The sequence below is a fragment of the Monodelphis domestica genome, chromosome 2 (assembly GCF_027887165.1).
Source record: "Monodelphis domestica isolate mMonDom1 chromosome 2, mMonDom1.pri, whole genome shotgun sequence".
Classification (NCBI taxonomy): domain Eukaryota; kingdom Metazoa; phylum Chordata; class Mammalia; order Didelphimorphia; family Didelphidae; genus Monodelphis; species Monodelphis domestica.
Genome location: NC_077228.1, coordinates 370199326 through 370218388, shown reverse-complemented (window position 1 = coordinate 370218388; position 19063 = coordinate 370199326). Strand labels below are relative to the sequence as shown.

The 19063-nt window shown below is 39.0% G+C and overlaps 1 protein-coding gene across 4 annotated transcripts in view; it reads right to left on the bottom strand.

Moving 5' to 3' along the window:
• Positions 1–19063, bottom strand: part of PRDM1 (PR/SET domain 1) — a 45833-nt gene that overhangs the window by 13782 nt on the left and 12988 nt on the right. The window contains exons 1-4 of one of the 4 annotated variants that reach the window (XM_056818629.1): positions 10901–11408; positions 10714–10775; positions 8957–9225; positions 1367–1486 (exon numbers count right to left, since the gene is read on the bottom strand). In XM_056818629.1, coding sequence (XP_056674607.1) covers positions 1367–1486; positions 8957–9225; positions 10714–10775; positions 10901–10962 — 513 coding nt within the window. In that variant the 5' untranslated portion in view covers positions 10963–11408. The other 3 variants (XM_003340474.4, XM_016431217.2, XM_016431219.2) reach the window with 3 other exon arrangements.

The following is a 19063-nucleotide window of genomic DNA, read 5'->3' as shown; positions in this document are numbered from 1 at the left end:
AAGGCTCATACATCTGATGGTCTTAATTGAAGACTTAGTCACTCTCCAGGAAATTATACACCTCCATGGCTTGCTTTTAACTGAAGGACTTACTGGCAATAAACTCAAATGAACCCACCCACTTTTTTTCTAGGAAAAGCCTGTAGCAAATGTGTGTATACACACGTGTTAACATGGCTAAATAAATTTTGAGTAATTAAATAATTTTGAATTAAAAAGAATAAGCACATTGCTTATTTTTGGGGAAGATAATTTAAAGACCAGTTTTTGTGCACAGTGGAAACAGAATTTTAAAAATTAGAAATAGCTTGAAGTTAGGGAGAAAGGAGAGAATGAGAAAGATTAAAAGAAAAATAAAGGAAAATGAAAAATTCTTAGGTAAAGAAAACCTAAGCTTTCTCAAGAACAATTTGGGAGAAGATCCTCTATTTTACAGCTTCCATAATGAATGACATTATTAGTTATGCCTTTTTTTCCCTAAAAGATTTTAAAATGACTAAGGAGATGATTTTCCTACTAATCATACCAGCATTCCTTCAGGAAAAAGTAAGTGATGGGTTATTCTGTGTGTGAAAAAATGAGGTAAAAATTGAGGGAAAGAACCTAATTATTTATATTTTTGGTGATTCAGGGTTCTTAGTATATCCAGGCCCCTTTAAAATCATCGTCTACTCTGAAATCAGGTTTCAAAAGTCTTCATGGACTTTATGGAAATATTCTAAATTATGCATGAGGTTGTGAGAATGTATGCATTCCAATAAACTTTATGAATTGAAACCCAGATTCTGAATTACAGCATATTCATTTTTAAAGGATCACTCTCTCCTGGCACCCCACCCAATAACTGGCCCTGTCATCTTTTTAAAAAGGAAATGTTTTGTTTTCAAGATTATATAATTCATTGATTTCAGTTTATCCAATGAATTAAAGTTTTAGTAAGAATTCAAGAATATTTGAAATTGAAAGACTTAATGACTCATTACTCTCTCCTGACAGAAAAATGCAAATGAATTTGCTCTGGAAGCAAGTAGCAAAACTGTTTCATTCTATCAGGAAGCACTTATGAGTTGCAAAAATTCAAGTCAAGTATAGTCCACCTTATCTCCTTTTCCTCCACCTACAAGCTTTTTTTTCTTTTTCCCAGAGGGCCCAGACACTTACTCAGCTACTTTAACATCCACTGAGAATTCTTATTTTGGGCACCCCTGGGAGAATAAAGTTTCATTTGTAGGTGAGCAAGTACACATAAGCATGCAGGCAGACAAGACAAAGACACAGACACACACAGTAATGGGGGAGTCTGGCTGCCTTTTAAGTTTGCTTTTTTGATCATTAAATTAACATTGGAATTCTAATTCTTCCTTACCCGCCAAAAATATTTTCTGTTGGCATTCTTGGGAACTGTATCATTGGTATAGATTTCACCTATCAGGGGTCCAAAACGTGTTCCTTTTGGTATGTATTCTTTGCTTATTACTCCAATAACCTAAAAGAGAAAGAGCATAAGAATCAATGACCTAAATTTCAAAGGGATAATCCTATTTGAACTAAATTGGTTTCTCATAAAAGGAAAGCATAAGAAGGTTAAAAAAAAACTCCTAATGGGGACAAAATGAACAAGTAGAGTATTAATACCAAACTGTAATTAAGTTGTAGTTCCAAAAATTTAAAAGGGACAAAATTTCATTTTCAAATTATTTTTGCTTGACAAATACTCGGGTGTTGATTTCTAAGATTAAGAGCCAAATAATTTTAGAATAGACTTTTTTTTTTTGTCACAGATACTTGACTATCTGGTGAGACCTATGGACACCTTGAGATAAGTTTTTAAATGCACAAGATATATAAGATGACAAAAGAAAGCATTTACGTTGAAATCCAATCATTAAAAAGTGTGTACATATATATATAGTTAAAACAAGTTTAGAGAGGCCCGCTTGAGACCCCTCCCCCATTCTAAATAATCAAGATTACAGAGATATAGATTAGACCATTCCAGCCCACTGATGTTTCCTTCAGTCTCCTTCCCCATTAAACTATTAACATTATGTCATTTTTGAGGAATGAAATATTTAGCCTTAGAAAACAAAATCAGACTCTTTTGGTTGCTTTTCAAAGGGTCAGAAACCATAAATTCACTCTTATTATACTCTAACTCCTGGTAAAGTCCAACATAGCTTCCTGTTCCCTGATGGAGAAATGACGGTCAAATAATTGTTTTTCTCTAAATGTGCAACAGGCCAGGCCAGCTTCTTCTCTCCATAGAAAAGTGGCTAGAGTCCTCACAAGCCATTATCCTATGGAAGGGGCACTGTGCGACATTTGATGTGCCATCTGCCCCTCTCCAGTCCAAGATCCTGAGATAAGGAAATGACTGAAAAATCTACTATAGCCCATATTTAAAAAAAAAAAAAGAGGCTTTGGTAAAGAAACACATTATGCCAGTTCCTCCTTGATGGTAAATTTCTTTTGAGTAGAATAGAATCACCAACCACAAATCAGGAAGCAATTCATCACTATTCAAAAGAACTCATCTGTGAGTAGTCACTTACAACATTCTGCTGAGTTACCGGTATTTTCATTCTCCCTTCCCCTCCCCCCTTCCCAACTTTTGATTTTCTTCTCTTTTCAGGGCGTCCAGTAGAGTAATTGACTAAATTCTTCACCAGAATTGACTGACAAGGGTGGGGGGCGGAGACAATGTATTTACTGTTTTTCATTTTTCTTTTTCACAATGCTTATTGGTACTTTTAAGTAATTGGGGGGGGGGGGGATTGGGCCTGTGAACTAGCTACTTCCGTCATGTTTTCTTTAAATTCCCCATATGCTAGTCAACCGGCACTGACCATTAAGACAAAACCATGATTCATCTCAAATATTTATAGGTAGTCTCAAGAAAAAATGGTAATTTCTGCTTCTAGTTACAAATATTCCACACAATTCCTAGCAATATTTTAAGCCCCTTTTCAAATGAAAATAAACCTGAAAGTTCTTCGGAAATATATAGCTAAGCCAAAAAGCAGATGGACAAGCTTTGGGTAGATGCCAGGCTTCAGTGCTTGCTCATCTCCATTTCTTATCAGCAAGAGATGGGGTCAATATAAAAGTCACTGAAGTATTTTAAAAGCATCTTGGGGGGGTAGGGGTGGTGGAAAGCTGGGGCAAAAAATTTCCGGATACCTAACACAAGCTGAAACAAAGTTGGTCGGCCAGTTTTATTTTGGGCTCTTTTCTGCATTTCCAGCAGAGCTGAAAAAGGCAGATGTTCATTTCCTCCTCCTCCTCTCTGCCTTCATTTACATCTGTCTAACCTTTCAATTAAAAAAAAAATTCATTCTTCTTGATAATCAAGCCGGCCTGACTAAAGAGCACTCCAGGCCTCAGTTTCCTCCCCAATGATCTGAGGAGGTTGGGCTGGCAATCTCTCTTGTAACTGAGGGTCCTGACATTCTGCTGTGTCTGCCTAGTGAAATTCTCACTGTTTTAGAGCATCCTGGAAACAGTCAAGTTGAAACATTCATGTTGGCTCTTACTGCAGAGCAAATTTTCTAACACTTATATTTGACTGATTGTAACACAGCATTAAAAAGCCCAAACAGGAACAGCAAATAATGCCATTTGCTGGTCAGCCAATAATTAACAGCTGATTTTTCAACATGTCCATATTAAAGTAGTAATTTTAAGAGAGGCACTCAACTGGTTCACCAACTTTTGTGTCTGCTAGAGACTATAATTTTAAACAGTCTTGAGAGACAGTGCATGATTACCAACAAGTCCATCGAGGTCAGTGCTTTTCCACCTAGTGGCCGTTTGGTCTACCAGAATGAGGTGCTTGCTTTTCAGCAGTAAACTCACCTCCTATCAGTCAAATGCATCCTGGATCATGAAAACATCAGATAAGTTTTCCAGGGGCCCCAAATGGGGAGACAGGCTAGAACCCTGTGGTTGCCTTGCTTTTTAATTGGGAGGGTGTCTATCAAAAAAAGTATTTACTTAGTAGCACATCATTCGAAGCAGGGGACTTAAAGAGGTATAAAATCCAATTTCTGCCCTCTAGGAGTCAATAATATTGTTGGAGAAAGGGCATAGGCAGCTTACGTAAAGATTTCAAAACTACAAGGGAAAATAATTTTTATTATAAGGGCCTTATGTTAAATCCATCTTATTTCTTTAAATTTATATTTGTGGAGTAAGTAATTTTGCTCTATACAGGAGAGTTAAAGAGATCAAGAGGGACAATTTAAATTAGGGTACAGCATAGAATATTAAATGGGATATTCATTAGAAAGTATACATCATTCATATCTTCATTAAAGTCAGTTCAAGATACAGTGAAAGGGCTTATTTATATACACATATAGAACTACCTACATAACAAGATAGTATTTTTATATTGATTTACCCTATAGAAGACATAAAGCTAATTTTTATTATCAAGTTAGAAAGTTAAGGCAGGTAATATCACATTTAGAACCAATATACATATATTCCAGCAAGCAAAAAGACTCTTAGCAAAAACAATTCATATAGGTATCATCAGATGGATTCTTTCATCCAGCATGAAAAAGCTACAGCTTTTAAACAAACATGTGGTCAGGATATTTTTATGATACCAGCAGATCAATCAATTGACAAATATTTAATAAGCACCTACTTTGTGCCCATCTAAAAACTGGGGACAGAAAGCCAAAAGTCAGAGTCAGAGATTTCTCCTATTAAGATAACTATACTTCAATGTTTATAAAAAGTTGGACGTGATTCATTTTACCCCTTGTGATATAAACATTGGATGCCCAAATAGAAAACCCCATTGAGACAATTCTTCTCTGCAAATCTAATAAACCAAGAGTTAGACTAGGTCTGAAAATGGGCATCTTCAACATTCGCTTTGCCACCCTACAACCGGGAAATGCCTCAAAAGGACTTTGTCTCTCCGGTGAATTCCTATGTTCTAAAAAGGCCACTTAAGCTGGTGCTCACCTAACCCTGGAAGGAAACATGATTGGAACTGACCAGGGTCCTAATGAATTACTGCTGGGGCAAGGCTACTGCATGCCTTCTATAAACATATCAGTGAGAAGACAAAAAGCTTCAACACATTCATGCTTCATCTATCCCTACAGAAGCCCGTCCACAGGATGCTTTATGAGCAGCACCGACCTTCCTACCATTTTGGAAGATCTGTCTCTGTCAATGGACTGGGTCACAGAGCACATCCTGACGCCCGTGGCTTCTAGACAAAAAACAGGACTCTTGGGCTTTTTATTTAAAAAAAAAAAAGTAATTTTAAAACTTTGGCAAAGTTGAGCAAAGGAGAGGGTGGGGGTGGAATTGAATTCATATCCATTAGTAGAAGGGAAAGAAAAGGAATTCCCCCAAAGCAAATCTCTACCTTAAAGAACTACATAGACTTAAAAAGAGAGAAACAAAAAAAAAGAGAAAGAAAAAGAAAACAAAACCAGCATATATTATTTAGAACTTTATGGTTTCTAAAGTGCTTTACATATATTATCCCACAACACACAAGAACCCACAATAATGGCATTTAAGCAGAGCAGTATTATGCAGGTATATTCATGATGTGGTCAAACTCACCCTAAATCATTAAGATCACAAATTACTAGTTCTGTCTCACCCCCTCCTCTCCATAAAACTGATACAAGTCTATTAAAATTCTGTTTTGGACCTAAGACTGTTTGTACTGTGATGATTGGGACTCTACAGAAAGATCATGGATTAAGATTTACAGTCTGTAATTCATCTGATTTTTTTTAAGGGGTGGAGTGAAAGGAAATGTTTTCAGATGGTTTCCTCCTTAATTATCTTTGTATTAAAGGAAACACAGTAGCAGCCTCCCTGTATCATCTCCAAAATAAAAGACCATCCCCAAGAACATAGGATTGCATGTTGTGGTGAGATACTTTTTTCAGATGGCTTAAGTTAATAATGGACTTCAACTAAAATAGGCATATAGCAGACTGATTTTTATCACAATATTGCTTTAGGAGACCAAACACCAAACCTACAAAGCAACTGACTTTCCAGAATAGGAGCTTCCCTAACTGAGAACTATATCAAAACAATTATTTTTATATTTTTAAGAAATGCTCACAAAATACCATCCAAAAGAAGCATCAGTCAAGTTTCCACCAAAGGAGTGAGAACACAAGCAAAGACTTAAAACAGCCGGGGACTAAGATTTTTTTTTTAAATAAAGGTATTAAAAAAAAACTTAGCTGTGGCAAGACTCTTCAAAATGCAACATTTTCCCAAATCAAATCTAGAAGCACCAAGGGGCAATAGCAGAAACATTTTTTCATTAAAAAAGGAGGGGACTGTATTCATAAGGGGGGGGGGAGTCTTACAAAAAGGAAAAATCTCTAGCATGTCAGCAGAATAAAGAATAACATGTAATTTGACATCTACTACTATTTAAACAAGAACATTTAAAAAAGGACTTGATAAAACAGATTAAAACTACATGCAAATAAAGTTTAAAATTTTTTTCCATGGGATATATGGCAAAAGATAAATCTATTCCTGACAAACTGTACATTTTGTTAATCATGAATATTTGTTCTTAAACCTGTTGAATCCCAACCCCCATCTTTTGGAAAATGATCATTCCCTTAACAAAGAAAACCATTCTAGTACAAATTCCAGAGTTAGCTTCCAAGTAAATGTGCATATGAAATTTCTAACTTGATTGGTTCATCCAGGACCCCCAAAACTGCTTGTTTCTGTTAAGTATGATTTAGAAGAGGAAATGGGAAACAGCACATGCCTCAGTGAGTTCACTCTCAGGTACCACACGTTTGCAGGGGGTTAAAAATCTCTCCTAAACTAAGCAAAGTAATCTGTTCTGGGTTGTATGGGAGAGCCAGCTAAGCTACACCTTGAAGTCAAGTAAATAAATAAAATCATACTGAGACCCAAAGTGGCAATCATGTTAAAATGCAAAGAATACTGGCCAGTGTAAGGAGACCTGAGTTCTAGTCCTGGCTCGGCCAATAATTAGATGTGGTAGCCTTGGGCAAACCACTTAACACTTAAGTCTCAGTTTCATTATTTATAAAATGAAGGTGTTGAACTGGATGGTCTCCAAGGTACCTTCTAGTTCTAAAACTCGAGGATTCTAAGAATGAGGCCGAGTGGTAAAAATTCTGACAGTAGTACACAGGGGACACACCAATGTACTACAGGTTGAAAATGAGAGGGAGAAGAAACTCTCTTGAATGCTTTTCTCTTAGCTGCCTTTTGAATAAAATGGGGAACTCCGGAGAACAAAAGAAGGAAGGAGGTTCTGTACCTTCACCCCCCCCCCCAGTCTTCTCTTCCCAGTACAGTGATCCATCTCAGTCAAATTTTATATTGGGAGTGGGGGCTAGGAGAATACACCTCCTTAAAACTAACATTAAACAAATCCATAAACAGGCCAAGTTAGCCTGTGGATTATAGAACTTTGACAAATAACTCAGGATGTTCTACTTAGAAAAATATCTATTCAATGGGATGCATAGGGTATGGTGGATTCGGGGCATCTCCAACAATTTAGTACGAGATAGGGTTCCTTGTACAAAAGGCAGCAGGTCAGTTGAAGTACTTAACAAAATGTGTTTGTAGAATTCCATCCTTCAATTCCCTAACACCTCTGCCCCTAATTTTAATAATTAGGTGAGTAGGTTGAGACCTGGGGTCCTAAAGATCTGAGTTCAAATCCTGTTTTAAGTTATTTACTAGCTGTGTGACCCTGGGTTAAGTCATTCAGCTTCTATTTCCTCTTCTGTAAAATGAAGGGATTTGCCTGAGGGCTCAAAGGTCCTATTTCTAATTCTCAATCTATGATTTGGGGAAATATAATAAGTATACATTTTCTTTTAAGACAGTTTTGTCTCACAACTCACAAAAAAGGAAAGAGATAAAAAAAGCTTTCCCAGAAAGGCTCTTAAGTTCTTTAAATGCTACTTTTGGGAGTAAGAGAAAGTTATTTAACATGGCTGTCATAACTATTCCCAGGAACAAACTATTCATAAAGAAAAGAAACCCTTTTCTTACGGATCACTAATACATACTAATATAATTCACACATAGTTGGAGGTGGAGTCAATTTGTCTGGGCACAGTAGCAACACAGGATAAAAAAAGGGGTGGGTGGGGGGCAGCCTTCACCAAGTTCCAGAAATAAAGAGGTTGTTCTTCAGATTACCTAGCTAAAATAGTTACAAAAATGGGTGAACACAAATCAATTTGCCCCCGGGTGGGGTGGGGTGGGGGGCAGCCCTTTGGAAATAATAACAAAGAGCAGCCCCACTTCAGAGGCTGGGGGGGGGGGTGTTTGCAAGTCTAGCAGGGAGCTAAGGCACAGTAGCAGATAAACAATGGTTAACTCTTAAGTCATCCTGACAAAGTACACTTTTCCTAGTTTATATACCATCCCTCCAGTTCATAAACACGTCAATGTTTCAAGAATAATTTTAGAAACACAGCTAATAAAGCTAGCTCATTAAAAAGAATAAAGCACTTTAATAAATGAAGGGAGACAAAAGAAAAGAAAGATTAGGAATGTTTTCCAAGGAAACTTGACTTTTCTTTCCCTCCCTAGAGCTATTCTACAACCAAGGCAATTTAATCCAGTGGCCAGAGGCAATGGATACATTGGCTGCTGACAGCAGTTTAAACCTGGCTCAGAGGTCTAACCTCCCCTCCCCCCATGCTGTGCATATACCAATTCTAGCTACCCAGAAGATTTTAACTGTTTACTAATTGGTGGGGGGGGGGGGGGGGGGGTAAGAAAAGCAGAAGGAAACTGGTTCAAGGAAAGAGAAAGCAATGAAATGGATATATTATTTATAGGTACTTACAAAGAAATCTCCCAGACTTATGGGGCCTCAGTGGGAGTGTATGGGAGATTTGGCTGTCAGGTGCCAATCTTCTTCAGCAAAAAACGTGAGGCTTACCTCTTTGCAGTTCGGTGCATATTTGAAAACCAGATTCCTTGGCAAAGATGCCTCGGCCTGAATGGCAGTTCCTCCTTCAGCACCAGAGTCCCAGGGGTGGTCATTCACAATGTATGTGCATTTTTCTTCAAAATCTGCCTCTGACCAGAGAGTCATGTCAGCATCTTCCATGTCCATTTTCATGGTTCCCTCCGTCCCCTCTACCAAGGTCGGAAAATTTACGGTGTTGGAGCTACACTGGGTGGCAGCCTGGAAAAGAAGGAAAAAGCCTTTAATCCCCATTGTCCTGCAGTTTCTGTGGTTTCCTCTGAGACACTGTGACTAATACAGTAGTCTGTGGCACTTGAAAAGCCTATGCAGAAGAGCTGGTACAGTTGAGTAATAGCCAAAAGAGCAGTATAAACGAGATTGCCGGGACTGAATGGAGAAGGGTTTTCAAATGGTAGGCTTAGTTTAAAAAAAAAAAAGTGAAGCAGGCTTACTGGGGGAAAATCAAAACAAATCGTCTCGGAGATCCATTTCTGGCTTTACCTCTCAAAGGACAGAACTCACTTTATGGGCTCCCCAATCTTGTATCCAAGAAAACCTAGGGTCATGGCCACCAGACCACTCAGTGCCGGTGGAAAAGCTGCCTCAGAAAAAAAAAAGTGTCACAAACAAGGAAAGGAAGAGGAAGGAGCTGCTGTCTGCGTCTGAATGAAGCTAAAAATGGAAAGCGCGTGTTGCAGGAGCGGAACCCAGCCTGCCTTTTCCAAATGGGGAAGACTGAACTTTCCCACCAGCTTCCAAAGCACAAACAACTTTCAAAACAACCTGCCCCCCCCTTCATCCTCCCCCTTCTGCCATGCTCTTTCATCCTCTAGCGAGGAAGACTGCAAAAGGCTGCATCTTGGCCAGCATCCTGGTAGCGAGAGTTGGTCACAAATCATTGGAGTGCACTCATTTGGACCAAAGAGGGAGAAGGGAAAATGGGGTTTTTGTGATTTGTTGGCATCTCACGCCATCACGAAAAGGCACAACAAAAATGCAAAGCGCTGTCCCTGGAGAGAATTCCTTTCAGCCACCTCGGCTACAAGTATAAGTGCTTTCTGCTGAAAATACTGACCACCTATTCCATTCTCAGAAGTCACAAGTGTTTCAATTTAACTGTAATGAAACTTGTAGCAAACGTAGAAAAGTGAGTGAAAAAGGTAAGTCCTTCTTCAACTAGTGATGGACTACTTTCCCCGAGTCTACTTTACCCTCTAGGTAATAACACAAACAAGAGGGTCAGTGGCTTCTCTATGCTCCCCCCCCCCCAAAGGTTACCCTCTCTCACACTAGGAAGCAAACAAGGTGACAAAGAGGGAAAAATGTATCTCGGACACCAATTAAAATCATTCCAAGGAATTCTAATCAAGGATTCTTATTCGAGAAAAGAGAACAGTCACTTGATTTTCAAAATAAGATAATGTTCCAAGGAAGATATTAAAAGAGCATACTTTATCTTCTTTCACTTAGCCATAACTGTCTTTTTTGGAGGGGAGGGGGAGACTGATGCATCCAATAAAAGAATCCGGGACATCCACAGTTTGAAATTTAAACAGACCTGCTTGTCTACGGGTGGCTCCAGCATGTATATGAATGCTAAATAAATATTAACTAATAATAAAGGTTTTAAATTAAGCCACCACAGAATAGTTACTCTTCTTTGATATGGGGGAGGGGGCGCGCGGGGAAGAACTACTACAGAAACTTCAATGAATTGACAATCACACCCAGAACTGAAAGGGTTAATGATTCATAGAGGAGAAAAGAGGTCTTATAATAAACACGTTTGAAGTCGGGAGGGCACCAAGGTAAAAGTATTACCTGTTTGCAAGTGCTACCACATTGGTTAACCAGGGGAAGGAAAAAGTTGAAACTACTCAAAGAGAAAAGAAACAGAATAAAAAAATTCCTTACCAAGGTCGTATCCACAAGTTTTTCCAAACAAAAATCCAACATCTAAGGTAAGTCTCACTCATTTCTACACAGTAAACATTTCTTCTTCCTTCCAATTGCCGGCTTAGAGAAAGACTGACTCACACCTCCAGCGTTAAGTCCTTTTTCTACGGTATCTCAGGCACCCCCCCGCCCCCCGCTTCTCTCTCTGTGTCTCTGCCGCGCTCTCTCTCTCTCTCGTTTGCTCGCGCTCTCTCTCAGTCCGTCACAGACAGGTGCTGCGGCACTTACTGCTTTTGCCTCGCCGAAACACTGGAGGGCTGAGTGCTACAGCACTTTCATGTCTGCGTTAACCAAACAGACTGAGCCTTTCCTCCCCATTTACTCATACTCCACAGCCTGAAGCTCGGAGAGGGGGTGGAGCAATACCTTTAGTCACTGACCAATCAAATTAGCTAGCTCCAAAAGAGGGCTTTCCCTCCCCCTCCCCTTCCAAATAGTTCAGGCTTTATAGGTTTTCCTCTTATTACAGGTGAAGTTCACCATTCACTTGGAACTTTCTTACTTCCCCTTGAAACACACAACCTCAAAGTGAAAGAGTCGACATTTTCTGCTTTGTGCTACAAATTCATTATCTACTCTCGTCTTCCAATTGAGACTTAAAAAGTGTCACGAAACACTTTTCTCATGAAAAAAAAAAAAGTTAAAACTTCCATTGTTCCTGTTCAGGAAAAGTCGCTGTTAGGGCATGAGAACTTTACTTTCGGCACGTCCGAGTTGGGGGGTCATAGGTGGGCGAGAGTCCCTGGGGGGAGGGAAATGAGTGTCTCAATATTTTAGAATATAATGCCATACGTTTCAGTTATCCAGGATTCAAGTAATTTCCTGTGAAGCATCTTAAGACTTGTAGTTATGTGTCTTTAAGTTTCCAAAACAAGTAGGTAATTAAATGATTTTACACTTGGTATATCTTTTCCCCTTTAAAATAATCTTTGGTCAGTAGTGAAATGGGAAGAAACCAGAATCCTTTCCCATAAAAATCTCTTTGCTTCTCCCTCCACCCCTTTTTTTCTCTTTTCAGGTCCAAACTGCCAGTCTCAAGCTTCAAATAAAATATAAAATATTCATAATTTCACCATTAGAGAACATAATGGATTGATCCTTCTTAGAGTGTATTACAAATGTCAGAAGTATTAGGATAGTAATTAGTGGGTTCTGAGTTCTTGTCAATCTTTTCCTCCCCTTCAAGTCAGTCCTCTTGCTGAAGGAAGGACATCCTGTGATGATGGCATACAATGTCCTGTTTGTTTATTATTAAGAGCAAGGACCAAGCATTCCTGCTCCTCATTACAAAACAAACCAGATGCTTTTACTTCCTTCAATGGTCCTATTCCTCCAGCAAGGAATCCTCCAATTCAGAGAAACAATGATGCAAAAGATCCATTTATAGACAGCCACTGGGTTGCAAACACTCTTTTAGATCCATGAAGGGCAAGTCTCCGACTTTTCCTGCTGGTCAGATACTCAGATTTATTTATCAGCTCTTCCCTCTGCCTCAGGATGCAGTGTCTTTTCTAACATTTTAAACACACATGTGTGTACACACCCACCCACACGTATACACACACCCAGCCCCAACCTACAGATACCAACTTAGTCATACAATGAAGTGGACATTTGAGTATTTGTTTACAAGGAAGATCAAAACAAATTAAAAAAAAAACAACAACCTCCAATCCACAATCACAATTGTGCCTGTATATATTTCCTTAAAAAAAACAAAAACAAAAACAAAAAACAACCCTGACAAAACAAAACTTTTCTATGGATCTGATAGCTAAAAAGTGAAGCAGGCTTACTCCATTTAAGAATGGCATCTGTGTCTAAAGGTCTTGGACAGGCTCTAATCAACACCTACCAGGGGATACTAGTAGAGCTGAAAGCTGTCCTCAGCGCCCTGGTTTATCTGCTATAGCATGAAATACCACAGGGGACGCTGGCTCCTTAGAAGAGTCACAGCCCTCCTTTGGGAGATGTGTAGGGGTGTAAAACTGAATGAATACTTCCTAAAAGAGATCTCAGAAAGCTCTGAAGATGATAATTAAACCAGAGAAATCCAGCCTCCTTGGGAGGGTTAATTAACTGATGCTGAGTCAGAGCCACATTGGACAGAAAAACAATGTAGTCATACTGGAGGCAGGCCTTCTATTAAAACACAGTCTCACTTTGAGATGCAGATGTTGGGAGAGCTTTTCACTTCCCCTTTAGCATTAAATCCGTTCTTAGGTCACACATGCCATTCAAGGGCTATTTAAGTCCATCTGGTACAGTAAAAGAACAGGAAAATGATGGGTCCTTTTTTTTTTTAAACATTTGGAGGGTGGTGGGAGGGCTTGGCTGTTTTAAGGAAAATATTTACTTCAATGACTGGAGGATGCCAGTGATTCAACTCACTGTTAATTAATATCAGCCTGCACTCACCTTCAGAGGCGGTGAAAAGGGCTTGAGTCTAGGGAGGACGCACACTTCAAATACCTTTGTAGGGCTTACTCAGGCAACCCTGAAATTAATTCCAGCTGTTTCAGCTAAGCTGGACAGGGCTGCAAGTAGAACTGTAGCCCTTAAGGGGTGGAAATGATAGAGCATGAGAATACAGGGATATGGGGACTCCCTCTAGGGTTTGTTTCATCCCTGAGGAGAATACCCACAAAACTCAACCACCCTTCTTTTTTTGCCTTTTGGAGGATCAAAGGAGCATCAATTTATTGTTAGAAGCTGCCTTAGAAATGAATCCAACTATCACATTTTACAGAGGTTGATGGGGTAGAAATGACTTGCCCAGGATCACATGGTGGGATTATGGACCCAATTCTTTTGACTCCAAATGCATCAATCTTTAAGGATGGCACATACAACTAGAATCAAATCCTATCACCTCCAAATGGTCCAGATGACTGACAAACCTAGAATCAAAGCCCAACACCTTCCAAATAGTCCATTTAAAGTAGCAGAAGGTTGTTTTTTTAAGTGAAGAAAATAAAAGGCAGTGGGTAATGACTGACTTCTTGACCCTCTATCTCTTTAGAAAGGCATTAAAAATAGTTTGATATAGAGAGAAGCCGTCTAGTTATTTTATCACTGCACAGGCAGGCCTTTCAAAAGTTATCTTTGTCTGGACTTTTATGTTTCAAAATGTTCATTTTGAAGTCATAATTTGGTGCTTTTTTTAGTCATGGCATTTCCCCCTCCCCTCCTGGTTCACAAAAACAAAAAAAAAAAGTGCACCCAAAACCTCAATTACTTTATTAATCAGCATTTCTCAGGCAGAGCTCTCTCTTTGTTGCTCTCAGGTTGGCAGCAAGTCATGAATGGCCTAAACAGCTCTGATCTCAGAAATCCCCATCCATTTTCTTTGATGCTATCACCACAGCTGATGTTACTCAGCTCCAGCTACTGCCACAGAATCTTTAGTCTTCTGGTGGGAGCAGGCGAGCATATGCTTGCTCAGAGGGACTTATGAGCAGTGAGCAAGGGGATGCGAAGAGAGGTCTGTTGAGTTAAATGGAATTGAGAACCAAATCTGCAGAGCTGGTTCCAACAGGAAAACACACACACACACACACACACACACACACACACACACATACACTTTCCAAAGCAAGTCAAAAGAGGGATGAAATGTGCCCAAGATGAAATGTGGTCTCATTTTCGAATTCAACCCTTCTTTACCAAAACAAGGTCAATGACAGACTAACCACATCAATAGTAAACCCCCTCCCACCCTCTGCTTTGACCCTCCCCTTCCCCCTCCCCATTTCCCACTTCCTGTAGGTTAGGGCATCTTTATGCTGGTAAACATTTGGGGACCAACTGCAGCCTTTCCTAGGAAGAGAAGGGCATGGGGGCCTTTGAAGCCCTCCCACATGTTTTAAAAGCCAGGCTGAGAACTAAGGGCCCTGACTCCTAGTGGGACACTAGATTTTTAAACTCAAACAGCCTTTTCTAAATCGAAACAACTTGACTTTCTGCCTGCTTGCCTGCATTTTTCCCCCTCAAAGCTGACAAGGGGAGTAAGTATGTATGCATGAACGAGAGAGAATGTATGACACACTCTAGAGCGCAATTCTGTATATGTGTCATTGGTATGATTTACGTGCATGAACCAGTTTGGTGATGAGTGAAACAAAGTTTAAAAATAGAACATTTCCCTTCCGGTGACAAGGCTCTCCAACTCAGCCAGATATTTTGGTTTAAAACAACAACAATAACAGAAAAAAATAAACCAAAAAAATTAGACCAAAATTTTGATTCTAGAGCCTCTGATCTCTGAGCCAGACATCTTGGATAAAAGGGTGGAAATGAATCCTACCTGCAAGGCCTCCAAATCAAAAATGACCTGATTTTCAAAGGAGATGTGCACCTCCCTAGAAATATAGATGGGATGAGAATCGTTACATCTAAGAACTTTATAATATGGGGTGTCCCAAAGTCTTGGTGGAGATTTAAGGCATAAATAACAGCAAAAGTAGTAATGCTACAAATATTAATGACATTAAAATGGTAATTTCAAAAATTAAAATTTGACATAACCACTACTTTTTTGTGCTGTACAATATTTTGGTCCATTTTCAAAATATGTACAAAACTTTTTTCATCAACTGAGGCTCAGTGATCAAAAGGACTGCATTTGTGTCGGTACTATTAGGATAATCCAAAGAATAAAGTTTTGATATATATACAAGGTTAAAAAAAAACACTTTACTTAATACCTATTCTAAGGCAGAAAGTATCAGTTCCAAGGCAGAACAGTAAGAGCTAGGCACTTGGAGTTAAGAGACTCACCTAGGCTTAGTAAATATCTAAGGCCAAATTTGAATTGAGAACCTCCCATATTTAGGTCTGGCTCTTTTATTCATTGAGACACCTCTCTACCACTTTAACATTTACTTCTAACTTAAAAATTCCAAGTTAAATTCGTTATGTCCCATTAAATAATGAATATAGTTTTATCACCTATGGGGAAACCTACATTTTTTATTTAATTAATTAATTTAGGATATTTTTCCATGATTCCATGATTCACATTCTTTCCCTCCCCTCCTCCTCTTTCCACCCTCCTGGAACCTACAAACAATTCCAATGAGTTTTACAGGTATCATTGTTCCAAACCTATTTCCATATTATTACTATTTGCAATGGAGTGATCATTTAAAGTCAACATCCCCCATATCCCCATTGAACCACGTGATCAATTATATGTCTTTCTTTTCTTTTCTACTCCCACAGTTCTTTCTCTGGATGTGGCTAGCATTCTTTCTAGTAAGTCCCTCAGAATTGTCCTGGATCATAGCATTACTGCTAGTTTTCTTTTCATTTTAGATAAATATGGGTAATGGATAGCTATTTAGATCTTTTCAGTATCTTATCTTGAAAGAGTGGTACCAGAATGGAAGGGGGAATGGATTTGGAAGAAAAGGATCTAGGTTTGAATCTTGTCTCTGATGTGTATCATCTGTGTGATTTCAGGCAAGTCATTTTACCCTCCAGGTAAATTCTATAGTCCTCATCTACAAAATGCGGAGTTGAAGTAGATGACTTCTAAATCCATGATCTTTTTGATTGAGAGTCAAGGAGGAAGAAAGATGTGAAATAATGGATTACAGAAGTTATTTAAGGTTTAAGGCTACAATAAGGGGAAGATGAAGAGAAAGGAACCAATGCTGAGAAACCAACTTTCTCTATTTAGAGGAAGAAAAGAGGCCAAAACAAACCTGAATACTGGGAATGAAAGAATGTGGGACTTTTTGAGCTTGGATACTGCCCAATTTCCGGAGGCCCAAATGAGGTTCCAACTGGAAGTCACCAGACCTTCCCATCACCTCTCTGACAAGTTATAGAGTCAGAATCAATGGATTCCAAGAACTGAAAGGGAAATTATGGTTCACCTAATCCAAAGTGCTCATTTCACAGATGAATAAACTAAGATCCAGGGAAGTTGTACTTGCCCAAAGTCACTTTTCTAGATCTTTTAGGTATCCAGAGCTATTTTTAGGACCTGGCTGCATCCACACTGAAGGACCAGAAGGCATGGAATATGATATTCTGGAAAGAAAGGGAACTGGATCTACAACCAAAAATCAACCCAGAAAAATTGACCATATTCTTGTAGGGGAGAAAGTATGGTCATTTAATAAAATAGAAGACTTCCATGCATTCCTAAAGAAAAGACCTGACTTAAACAGAAAATTTGATGCCCAAATACAGGACTCAAGAGAATCACCAAAAAGTAATTAAAGGGGAAATTTTTTTAAGTTCAAATAATTTATATTCCTATAAGAAAAGATATTGGTAATTCTTAAAAATTATCATCAGGGTAGCTAGAAAAAGTATACTTTGAGGGTACAGTAACAAGTTGTATAGGATGATATGTCAAAAATATATATAAAAAACAAGGGGTAAAAAGAGGATAATACTAAGAGAAATGGGGAAAGAGATAAAATGGGGTAAATATGTATTTCAGAGCTATTTTTAGGGGTTGCTTTAAGTACAAGTCAATCATTAGATTAAGATACTGAGTCACAAACACTATTTTCTTTACTAAAAGGTTTCATGGTTTTATATAAAGCTGAGGTTAAAGGGAAAAAAATCATCTTTTAAGTTATCTTCCTCTCCCCCTCCCCCCACCATTGAATAGCAAATGAATTATTTTCCCTCACTTCCTCCCTCAAAGCTACACTGGTGGGCAAGCAGGATTCTGGGAGACACATTCCCATCACCCTCACTTACCCCCAATTTCCCTAGCTCCACCCCATTTTGGGGATAAGGGTTATTTTTTCTTTGAAATGTCTATAGTTTTGCATACAAAGGGTGCTTCAAGATGAGGAGCCAAAAGTCTCCTTCTAATAAGCTTTTAGCTTTCTTCTAGTTCCATTCAAAGAACATTTATTCAGCACCAAGAATATGCTAAGCCTTTGGAGAGAAAAAGAGGCAGAGAAACAAAGTCAGTTCCCTCAAAGACTTTATAATCTAATTTGCAGTTCAGTCCAATCTGATTCTTCATTACCCAATTTGGAGTTTTATTGGCAAAGATGCTGGAATGGTTTTCCCATTTCTTTCTCCAGCTCATTTTATAGATGAGGAAACTAAGGTAAACAGGATCAAATGACTTGTCCAACATCACACAGCTACTAAGTGTCTGAGGTTAGATTTAAACTCAGGATGAGGAGTCTTTCTGACTCTAGGCCTGGTACTCTATCCACTGTGCCACCTAGCTGTCCCATAATCTATTAGCTGTTTGCTCTTAATTTCAAAGAGGACTAGTGGCATCATGGAGTGGTATCTTCTCTCTGGCATGAATTATATTTAAGTGAGGAAGAGTTACGTAAAGTTGTCAGCTTTACTCTCTTCTAAAGTCATTGAAGTCCAGTGGCAAGTCAGGACAGTGATGGCCCAGGATACAGTGCATTTCTGAGATCCAATAGAGCTCTTAGTGCTCCACCAATGCCCACTTCAATCACTTTCATGGCCACTGGAACAAATTGTTTTTATCTGTCCATTCCAAAGCCCAGGGAAGTCCTCACATGCTTGGGGTAGACATCCCCCTAACATGAGAAAGCAGGTTTGAAGCCTGTTGGTCCCCCTCAAACTGATTTAGCCTATGCCTCTGCACATGCTACAACTTCTTGGAGCCAGTTTAGATATAGGCATAAGTTGGAAAACAAAGGTACATGAGCAGCCCGAAAAAGGGCTTGGAGAGCCCCCACACCCAAAGTGCTAGTCCTCAGAACCCCTATACACTTCAGTCTAGTAGTCTGCCAGAACTAGTGAGAAGGTGTCTATAAAATGGCATAACTACCTCAACTGCTCTAATTTTTCATCTGTGCTCCCCTTCCTTCCCCTACTCTCAACTCCGTCTTTGGTGTAATAGAAAGTTCATTGGAATTAGAATCCTGGAAGCCTGCCACAAATTAACTATGGGCAGATTTGAGGAAGTCATTCCATCTTTAGGGTTTTAGAGTTTCTTTATCTATGATATAGAGTGCTGAGAATGAAGTCAGGAAGACCTAGATTCAAATGGGGCTTTTGACACTGACTAGTATCTGGGTACCCAAAGCCGATCTCTAGAGCTAGAAGGAACCTCAAAGGCCATATAAATCTAATTTCTCCCTCCTCCTCCTCCTCCTC